General features: G+C 36.3%; 1 protein-coding gene across 1 annotated transcript; it reads left to right on the top strand.

Annotated features, from left to right (window-relative positions):
• The first annotated feature begins 10,144 nt into the window (after nucleotides 1-10,144).
• On the top strand, nucleotides 10,145-10,928 carry LOC125777397 (uncharacterized). Its single transcript, XM_049452161.1, has 5 exons — nucleotides 10,145-10,168; nucleotides 10,222-10,320; nucleotides 10,378-10,557; nucleotides 10,785-10,808; nucleotides 10,893-10,928. Exons 1-5 carry the CDS (start codon nucleotides 10,145-10,147, stop codon nucleotides 10,926-10,928), a joined length of 363 nt encoding a protein of 120 aa, XP_049308118.1.
• The last annotated feature ends 293 nt before the right edge of the window (nucleotides 10,929-11,221 follow it).

Below are 11,221 nucleotides of genomic sequence, written 5' to 3'. Positions count from 1 at the left end.
TGGCTGATCTGTTTTTGTTGTATTTGTTATTATTAGGAGAAGGTTCTTATGTAAGAAAAATTATGAAAGTTGCCGGAAAACCCCTAAAAATAGCCCTTTTCCTTTTTCCATACAAACGTTTTATTTTGTATATACATACATACATATGTAAGTAAAAATGATTGTTTGTTTGTGAGTAACGCTAACGCTCGAGAACGGCGGAACCAATCTTCATGAAATCAGAAGTTGTTCGCTGTGGATCTGGAAAGGGTTACATAGATATAAAAAAACCATATACTTTTCCTAAGGAAAAGTCCAAAAATTGGCAATTTCCAAAAAGTGACTTTTCATACAATTCTATTTTGTTTTGTTTTTCATTATTTTGATTTGTAAATTATTTGAATCGTTCAATTTCGGTAGCTTTCTTTTTTTTGCGGCTATTTAAAAGAAAAATTATTGAAAATTATTCAGTGAAAACTTTATGCGTGTTTCAAACGAAGTGATCAATTACAGATTGAAATTTGTTACGAAGCAACGAAGACATCGCGCTAATATCGGTCGGCATTCTTTTTGCCATCAACGTATGGCAGCCCAAGCCACATGAACTACATAAGACTCCCAGGATGCGATGATATATGCGTGGAGTTATAGATCGCTGTCAATCAGCAAGCGATCATCACGATAATACAGCAAGACTTTTCAAACAACAGCTACGATGTTTGATGGACTTTATCTTAAAGCAACGTATGTATATACAAGTATGGTGCAGTCAGATGCTGGATGTACTCTGTTGAGTTGCAAAAAAGAGGTTTGCCGCACGCACACATTCTTCTTTGAATGGTGGATGGTGGTTACACCAGATCAAATTGATGAAATCATTTCTGCGGAAATTCATCATCCATAGAAAGATCCATTATTCTACGAAGTGATGAAAACCAATATGGTGCATGGACCTTGCGGACACCACAATCCCACTTGCAATAAATGCACGAAACACTATCCACGTGCTTTTCTTTCGGAAACGCAAACTGGAAATGAAGGATATCCACTCTATCGTCGTAGCTCATCAGACGACAATGGTAGGACATTTACCATTCAACTTAGAGTAGTGAATATCGAAGTCGACAACATATGGATCGTACCATATTCGCCACTATTGTCTAATTCACATTCAAAACTAATGCCAATGTTTGATATTGTAGTTTGGTGAAATCGACTTTTCCGACTGTTGTGCGTTTCGCAGTTCATTTGGAGAAAGGCTAAAGAGTGTTTTTCAACCCAGAGAATACAGTACAGCCAGCGGAAACACTTCCAACAGCAAAATTTACATTGACGAGTTTTTTCTCAACTTGCGTCAGTGATTCCTTTGTGAGGACATTGTTCTATTTGGAAATGCCTTGATATTATGCATGCAATGCATAGCCGAAGAAATAGGTACGCAGAAAGCAAGGCCAACCAATAGATTGACATCCAGGTGTGTTCTCAACTAATTCCTTAGGACGAATTTACATAATCCACCCGAAAATCTACGATTGCTAATACCTTCGGTTGCTATTAATAAATGTACGTCGTTCAGTTTGATTTGAGTCATTGCGCACACTTTTCGCGATGGTTATTTCGACATATCAGCCTTCAAATCCGCGTCAATTATGGAACACGAACAAAAGTATATTGCCGAAGACATTTTACATCGTATTCGTTAAGAATTGGAAATAGGCAAATTTCGGTTCCAGTGGTTTGATATCAATTCCACCTCCCTTTTGTCAATTCACTTCAACGAAATATGAACTCATCACGAATGTTTATGCCAAATTGGCCAAATTATCGTAACTACGATTGCATGGGTGCGCTCCAATTATACGTGGCGTTTTCCCGAGTTGGAAAACCATCTTCTCTGTACATTTACGCACCGGAATAGAAACCAAAAAATGTTGTTTATCAAACTGCGTTACAGTGAAAAAAATTAAAAAAAATCGAAAATAAATGATTTTTAACACAACGTAAATTCAACTTTTTTTTCATTTCAAAACACATAATTTCACGCAGGACAACGCATAGGTTGTCACGGCATCACGCGTGAATGGCTGAACCGCTTTGACTAATTTTTTTTTTTTTGTAGTTTTCTACTACTCTGTGCTAGGTTCTTATGGAAAAAAATGTTAAGAAAATTTCTCAGAAAGATTGAAAAATATACATTTCATCTTATATGTATATAAAAATGAATCGCAAAATGTGTTGGTAAGCGCATAACTCAAAAACGCCTGGACAAATTTTGCCAATTCTTTTTTTAAAATGTTCGTTGAGGCTCCAGGATGGTTTTTACGTCAAGAAAACCCCGAATAATTGCCGAAAAACCCCTAAAACAGCACTTTTCTTTTTCCCATATAATCGAATGATTGTTTGTTTATTAGTAACGCTAAGGGAACGACGGAACCAATCTTGATGAAATTATCAGAGAATGTTCTGTGTGGATCGGGTAAGGTTTAGAATAAAAAAAACCTGTATGCTTTTGGTGAGGAAAAGTCGGAAAATTTAACGATTCCAGAAAGTAAATGTTTTCCATACAAATTTATTTCGTTTTGTTTTGCAATTATTTGAATCGTTCAAATTTGTCGTTTGCTTCGAAAATTTTTTTTAATTATTATGTGAAAATGTTATGTGTGTTGCACACAAAGTGATCAATTACGGATTGAAATTTGTAATATCGGTCGGTGTTCTTTTTGGCATCAACATAAGTACATTAGCAGCGCAAGGCACTTGACCGAGTACTCCCAAGATGCGATGATACTTACGTGCGGTATTATGGATCGCGGTGAATCAGCAAGCGATCGTCACGATGTCCAATCAAGACTTTTCGAGCAACAGCTTCGATGGACTTTATCTAGAAGCAACGTATATATGTTGCGATTAGATACTAGATGTACACTGTTGAGTGGCGAAAGAGAGGTTTGCCCCACGCACACATTCCTTTTTGGATGGTGGTTACGCCAGATGAAATTGATGAAATCATTTCTGCTGAAATTCCTGATGCGGAGAAAGATCCAGTATTATACAAAGTGATGAAAACCATTATGGTTCATGGGCCTTGCGGATATCACAATCCCACTTCGATTTGTATGTCTGACAATAAATTCACCAAACACTATCCACGTGCTTTTCTTTTGGAAACACAAACAAGAAATGATGGCTGTACTGTACTGTACTTTATCGGCGTTGCTTACCAGACGACAATGACAGAACATTCAGCTCTCAATTTAGAAGAGTGAATATCGAAGTTGACAACACACGGATCGTACTATATTTACCACTGTTGTCTAATTCACATTCAAAAGTCATGTCAATGTTGAGTATCGCAGTTTGGTGTAATCGATAAAATACGTTTGTAAGTACATGACTAAAGGAAGCAACATGGCGGTTATTGGTCTTGAACGACGATTTCAACCCAGGGAATACAGTACAGCCAATGGAAACACCGCCAGCAACAAAATTAACATTTACGAGTTTTTGCTCAACTTTCGTCAGTGATCCGTTTGTGAAGACATTCGGAAATACCTCGATATTATGCATGGAATGCATCGTTGAAGAAATAATTACGCAGAAAGCAAGGCAAACCAGTAAACGGACATCAAGGTGAGTTATCAATTAATGCATTAAGATGAATTTACACAATCCAGCCGAAAAACGACGATTGTTTCTACCTTCGGTTGCTATTGATAAATGTACGCGGTTCAACTTTATATGAGTCATTGAGCACTGTGAATGATACGGTGTGTGCAACTTTTTGAGAAAAAATTGCTGGAATTAAAATTGCTGGAAAATGATAATCACTGGAATGAAAATGACGTTCGCACACTTTTCACGATAATAATTTCGACATATCAGCCTCCAAATCCGCGTCTATTATGGGATACGAACAAAAATGACATATGGATACATTCCGGTTGATACTTCCGGTGGTTTGGTATCAATTCCATTTGCCGTTTATCGATTTACGATGAACTCATCAAGAATTGTTGAGACTTAAACTGGAAGATTCAAAGTCAAATTCCGGGAGAATTGCGCTCATACAAATCGGTCGATCGTCTTGACAATGAAGACGACGCCGTGAATTATCCAGTGGAGTTTCTAAATTCTTTGGAAAGGCTTTGTATGCCACCGCATCATTTGCGTCTCAAAGTTGGATCTGTCGTTATTATACTTCGCAATCTACAAGCGCCGAAACAAGCCGAAACTGTGTAATGGAACCCGACTGATTGTGACGCAGCTATCGAATACAAGGGGGCAGAATGCTTGATTCTACGAATTTGTTTGAGTTCTCACGATTTTCCATTTCAGTTCAAACGGATTCCGTTTCCAGTAAAAATAGCATTTGAGATGACAATCATCAGGACAGAAGGATAGTCGCTAGAAGTGCATGGCATAAATTTTGAGCTGCTATATTTTTTACACGGCCAAAAATTCGTGGCGTGCTCACGAGTTGGAAAACTATCTTCTCTGTACATTTACGCACCGGAACAGAAACCAAAAAATGTTGTTTATCAAGCTGCGTAACATTGAAAATAAAAGAAATGATAAATTTAATTTTCTTTTCATTTCAAAACACATGTGTAATTTCACGCAGGAAAACGACTAGGGGTCAGCTAGTACATATGTATATAAAAATGAATCACAAAATGTGTTGCTAAGCGCATAACTCAACAACGCCTCAAATCAATTTTACCAATTTTTTTTTTAAATGTTCGTTGAGGTTCAAGGATGGTTTTTACGGCAAAAATAAATGTCGGAAAGCCCCTAAAAATAGTCCTTTTATTTTTCCCATACAAACGAATGAAAGTTTGTTTGTTAGTAACGCTAAGAGAACGGCTGACCCAATCTTAATGAAGTTCAGAGGTTGTTCGTTGTGGATCGGGAAAGGTGAAGAAATAAAAAAAACCTTATAATTTTCGTGAGGAATGGTCGGAAAATTGGATACTTCCAAAAAGTAAATTTTTTCCATACACATTTTTTTTTAATTTTTGTTTGTTTTGTTTTTCAATATTTTGATTTGTAAATTATTTTCATTGTTCAATATCGGGCGCTTGCTTTTTTATTCCAGCTATTCAAAGGAAAATTATTGAAAAGTATTCAGTGAAAACTTCACGTGTGTTTCACACAATGTGATCAATTGCGAAGAGGTCGCCCTAATATCGGTCGGCGTTCTTTTTGCCACTAACGTATGACAGCCCAAGGCATGGCAAGAAGTACTCCCAGGATGACATACACTTGTGCTCACATAATTAAGCCACTGTATAGCAAAACTACGTTTCCTAAAATAAATTCACCGAATTAGATTTTCATTTGTATAAAGGTATGCAAAAAAGTTCCATTATATATTGGGCAGTTTTTAAGATCATATTCAGAGAAATAAGTATCGTGGTTATCGAAAAAATTAAAATAAATTCGCAGGTGATCTAGTCGGGTGTGCTCATATAATTAAGCCAGTGTAACGAAATCTTAGCAATCACGATCTGTGTAAAAAAAGTTGTTAAACAAGTGAAGAGTTTATTGGTTCCATTTAATTTAAAAGTGTTTTTTGAAAGTTTTCTAAAAAAATGGGTAAGAACAAGAGTTCAGTTCCATGTGAGAGAAGGGGCATATGGAAATATTACCAAAAGTTCAAAAATATTGCGAAAACAGTGGAATATTTAACATTTTCTTGGGGAAAGGTTAAGAATGCTTTACAATATTTCAAAAAACATAAGTTTTTTGAAAATCTGCCCCGTAAAAAACCCAGAAAAACAACTCCTAACGACGACAAGCAGATAGTACGGATGAGCAAGGTGGATCCTTTTTTGACCTGGAGCGAAATTAGAGCCCAAATTGAGCAAAATCATGGTGTACGGGTATCAGCACAGACAGTCCGACGGAGATTACAGGAAAATTCCTTAATTCCGAATTGTACGAAGCAAACCGATCGTTACAAAAAGGAACATCAAACGAAGGCTAGCGTTTGCGAGAGAGCACCTGCAAAAGGACTCAAATTCTGGGTTCTGATGGTATGGAGTGATGAATCTAAATTTAATGTCCTTGGGAATGATATTAGACCCTATGTCAGGCGACCACCACTACAAGAACTGAACACGCTTTACTAAAAAAAACTGTCAAACGTGGTGGATCATCAGTCATGGTATGGGGGTCTATTAGTTCATGTGGAGTAGGACCACTTGTACAAGTTGAGGGCAAAATGACTGGCAGTATGTACAGAGACATTTTAGCCGAACACCTGAATGGAAATTACGCCGATAACTTACCACTAGCTTGAATATTTCAGCAGGATAACGACCCAAATACTCTTCCAGAGTCGTTAAGGACTGGTTTGCGATGAACCGTATCAAGTGTCTTGAGTGGCCTGTTCAAAACCCGGATTTAAACCCTATAGAGAATCTATAGGGGATTATTAAAAGGGCAGTTGCGGCGAAAAAACCGCCAAATAAGGCTACATTGTGGCAAATTTTAAAGGAAGAATGGAGCAAAATTACTCCGGACCAATGAAACACATTGTTCCGTGCAATGAACCAACGCTGCAGGGAAGTAATTTTGCAAAAGGGATTCCCAACAAAATATTAGTCTAAATAAGACAAGTTTTTTTGAACAAAACATCGAATTATTTTATCCGACAGCTTATTTTTACAGGTGGCTTAATTATATGAGCACGGAAAATACATACCAATGAAGAAAAAGACAGATTTTTGCTTTTACATTAAAATTTACCTTTACAAAACTATAAGTACAATAAAGTTTAAGTAATTTATTTTAATTTTGTGAAACTTTTTTTTTCGATTTATCAATAAAATTCAACTTTTATGAATTTGTACACCATAATATTTAAGTGGCTTAATTGTGTGAGCACAAGTGTACGTGCGCAATTAAGGATCGCGGTCAATCAGCAAGCGATCGTCACGATGTTTGATGGACTTTATCTTGAAGCAACGTATATGTGGTGCTGTAAGATGATAGATGTACTCTGTTGAGTGGCAAAAGAGAAGTTTGCCGCACGCACATATTCTTCTTTGGATGGTGGATGGTAGATCGTGGTTACACCAGATCAAATTGATGAAATCATTTCTGCTAAAATTTCTGAAGCAGAGAAAGATCCAGTATTATACGAAGTGATGAAAACCAAGATGGTTCGTGGGCTTTGCGGACAAAACACTTCGGTTTGTATGTCTAACAATAAATGCATCAAATACGCGCTTTTCTTTCAGAAACACAAACTAGAAATAATGGATATCCACTCTATTGGCGTCGCTCACCAGACGGCAGTGGCAGAACATTCAGCATTTAATTTATAATAGTGAATATCGAAATTGACAACACATAGATCGTACTATATTTACCATTATTGTCTAATTCACATTAAAAACTCATATCAATGTTGAGTATTGCAGTTTGGTGTCATCGATAAAATACGTTTGCAATTACGTCACCAAAGGAAACAACATGGCGTTTATTGGTTATGAACGCTACGGTCCATACGTGAACTGCAAGAAAGCGCTTTGTATTATATTTGCTTTTGCAAATTGTGAACGTTTTCCGACTGGCCAAAGAGTGTATTTCAACTCAGTTTATACAGTACAACCAGTGGAAACACTGCCAGCAACAAAATTAACATTTACGAGTTTTTTCTCCACTTTCGTCAGAGATCGGTTTGCGAGGACATTCGGAAATACCTTGCTATTCTACATGGAATGCATCGTCGAAGAAATAATTACACAGAAAGAAAGGCCAACCAGTAGATGGACATCCAGGTGCGTTTTCAACTAATGCATTACAAAGAATTTACACAATCCACCCGAAAAACGACGATTGCTTTTACCTTCGGTTGCTATTGATTAATGTACACGGTTCATCTTATTTTGAGTCATTGCGTACTGTGAATGGTACGGTATGTACAACCTTTTGGGAAGCAATTATAATTGCTGGAACATGATAGTCGCTGGAATTAAACGATGGACGATGCGATATCTACTTCGCGTGCGACTAAAGCTCGCACACTTTTCGCGATAATCATTTCAACATATCAGTCGAAGGCTGCGTCAATTATGGGATACGAACAATAATTAAATTGCCGAACACTTTTTACATCGTATTCGCTAAGAATTGGAAATGAGCAGATTCCTATCAGCTTGACAATGAAGACGAAGCCGTGAATTATCCAGTGGAACTTCTAAATTCTTCACATCAGTTGCGTCTCAAAGCTCGATTTGTCGTTATGATGTTTCGCAATCTGATTGTGACGCACCTATCAAATACAAGGGGCAAAATGCTAAATTCTACGGATTTTTTTGAGTTCCAACGATTTGCTATTTCAGTTCGAACGTATTCCGTTTCCAGTGAAAATTGAATTTGAGATGACGATCAACAGGATAGTCGTATAAATTTGGAAATGCTATGTTTTTCACATGGCTAGATATACATATGTGGCGTGCTCACGATCTTCTCTGTACATTTACGCACCGGAACAGAAACCAAAAAATGTTGTTTATCAAGCTGCGTTACATTAAAAAAAAAATTTAGAAAAATCGCAAATAAATGATTATCAAAACAATATGAATTTTTGTCTTCTCATTTTAAAACACATAATTTCACGCAAGACAACGGCACGGGGTCAGCTAGTACATATATAATGTCATCTGCTTTCATGTATGGATTTTTTTTTTAAATTATCTTTACGAAATTTGGCACAGATTGTTTTTGAAGACAGTAATTCATATCAGACGACTCTAGTACATTGATCGATTAAAATCTATATCTTGTAAGCTAAACTTTTTTTATTTGCAAAGATATTTTTTTTTTATTTTGACAAGGATTATTGCACAAGTCAACGCTATAGTCTCCGCTATAGTCTCCGCATAAATTATTCATATCGGAACACTATAGCTTATTGCAGCCGTACCAATTGATCGGTCAAAATAAAGTCCTATATCGAAAACTTTTTTTTTACAAAATATATCTACGAAATTTTACATGGAATGTAAACTAAAGCAATTGTGTACTCTCAAACGTCATAGCATATATCGGATTGCTTATCATCTAGATACCAACATTCAGATAATAGAAAGAAGTAAAAAAGGCAGTTAGTTGACCCACTCGGAGGCAGCTGGAAACACAATTTCCCTAAGCTGCCCAAACCATTCAGTTCCTTCATAGGATTTTATGTAGCAATGGACTCTAGAGAAACACCTCAGATGATGGGCAAACCAAAAATATTATATTTTCAGACAAAAGGAAACTTAGTAATCCAACGTTCAGGAAACGGGAAGAGTGTATTTGGCAGAATTCAGGGTACGGAGAATGATGAGACTCTGGAATATTACGTATGTGAATGCCCAGCCTTCAGTCGGATGACGACGATTCATTGGGTAGTTGGGGTTGGTAAAAAATCAGATTTTTTTCCAAATCTTCCGAACACAAATGGCCTAATGATGCTCTGAGTTCGGCACTCTCACTCTCTCTGAACCAGCCAACCTATAAAAATAGCGGAAGACCTTAAATGTCTATGGTGATGTAGAACCGACTGGTACAGATATCTAATGATATCTTTTGGTATACCGCTATTACCTTCTGATATAGGCCCTCTCTAAATATGGTCAATTCTCATAAAACCGTTCTATCGTTAGATGACCAACCTTTCGTAACAAAAGAGTAACATAGTCTGCATAGGTAACCACCTGACAGTCTTGTTCATTAAGTTCCTTCAAATGAAACCGGAAATATCAAAAATTACACAGGAAATGTTGGATAAAAATATATGGTAACTCTTTGGAAACTATGCATGTGTGCAGATCATTCAAGAGATGATTTTTTAGTTATAAAAAAAGGTTTACCATTTTCTGATGTTTTGGAGATGGAACTGTACTGTTTGAACACAAATAAACATATTTGGGGTTCTCACAAAGCATCGTAAAATCATAATGTCATAAGTTTTTATGCTATTGTAAAAAATTTTTGTTGGATTGCATACTAAAATAAGTTTACTCAAATACGACTCTGATCGCTATGTATTCGGTTCGTCATAACTGATCAGCAGATTTCTGTTTACATAAGTTTACTTTTGTGTTGTGGTTACATTTGTGTTTAAATTTAAATTTCTTTCAAATTTCTTTTGTCGAGGGTTTTTGGAATAATGGAGCAATATAATGTTATACAGGTAATATAAAAATGCATAATAAATACAATTTAACTAAATAAATGCGCTTTTAGACAAAAGCAATGCGGGTGCGTTCCAACCCAACCAGAAAATGGCTGTATGAAGAAGAAAAGGCGTTGATTGAATTTGTGACACAAAACAGGGATTTTGAGGTAAATCCATTAATTAAAATACAACTTAGAAGTAATCCATTATAATTTTAATTATAGAAGCCAACGTCTCAATTGTATTATAGACGATTTTCAAACGAGAGCAACATTGCGGTGGACTGGAAGCTGACACGCTCGAAGGTTCGTTATATGCGTACAACATATAACAAAGCAAAAGCATGGGAAGGTTCGACGGGTGCAGGGAGTATGGAAGGCGAAACCATGAAGGGTAAGATTTTGTTTTGTAAATAAAACAAAATTTTCACGGTTTCTGCGTGCGTATAGAAGTGAAGCAAATAGTATTGAGGACAATTGCGAATTTGTGTATTTCAAACCATAAAATGAAGCGGAACGACTAGTAAATCGCATCAGAACTTGAGAATTTAAATGTTATTCATTCTTTTAGTGGTACTTAGAATAACTAGACAATTTTATTTCAGCCACTTTACTTAAAATGTGTACGTTTTTTTATGAAATGGAAGAAATTTTCGGCAGTAGAGTGGTTGAGTCAGCAGTAATAAACGAAAGTTTGGAAAACAACGAAAACTATTCGGAAGTAGACCTCAACGAGTCAGCGTCTTCTGCGGCTGTATGCGAAGGCGAAGGCATAGATAAGACAATTCGTAAAGAAATATATTCCAGAAATGCGGCATCAGATATTCTGCAATTTCAGTCTGAAATGATAGGCTGAAAAAGCAGAAAATGGAGCAAGAAATGAGCTTTAAGGAGAAAGAGTTGGAATTAAGAGAAAGAGAATTGAGGATTAAAGAAAAAGAGGTAGAGTTAAGGGAAAAGCAAGAATTATTACTAAAAGACAAAGAAATGGAGATGAAACTAAAAGAATTGGAAAGTAATGAAAAAATAATAATAATGGAAATACAAATGAAAGAAAGATTGGCAATGG

The sequence above is a fragment of the Bactrocera dorsalis genome, chromosome 3 (genome assembly GCF_023373825.1).
Source record: "Bactrocera dorsalis isolate Fly_Bdor chromosome 3, ASM2337382v1, whole genome shotgun sequence".
Lineage (NCBI taxonomy): Eukaryota > Metazoa > Arthropoda > Insecta > Diptera > Tephritidae > Bactrocera > Bactrocera dorsalis.
This window is presented reverse-complemented; position numbering and strand designations above follow the sequence as displayed.

Excerpts from the sequence above, each read along its gene's own strand:
- LOC125777397 (XM_049452161.1), top strand. The coding sequence starts at position 10,145 with ATGGAGCAATATAATGTTATACAG. Across the intron at positions 10,169-10,221 it reads AGCAATATAATGTTATACAG|ACAAAAGCAATGCGGGTGCG; the intron begins GTAATATAAAAA and ends ATGCGCTTTTAG. Across the intron at positions 10,321-10,377 it reads CACAAAACAGGGATTTTGAG|AAGCCAACGTCTCAATTGTA; the intron begins GTAAATCCATTA and ends TTTTAATTATAG.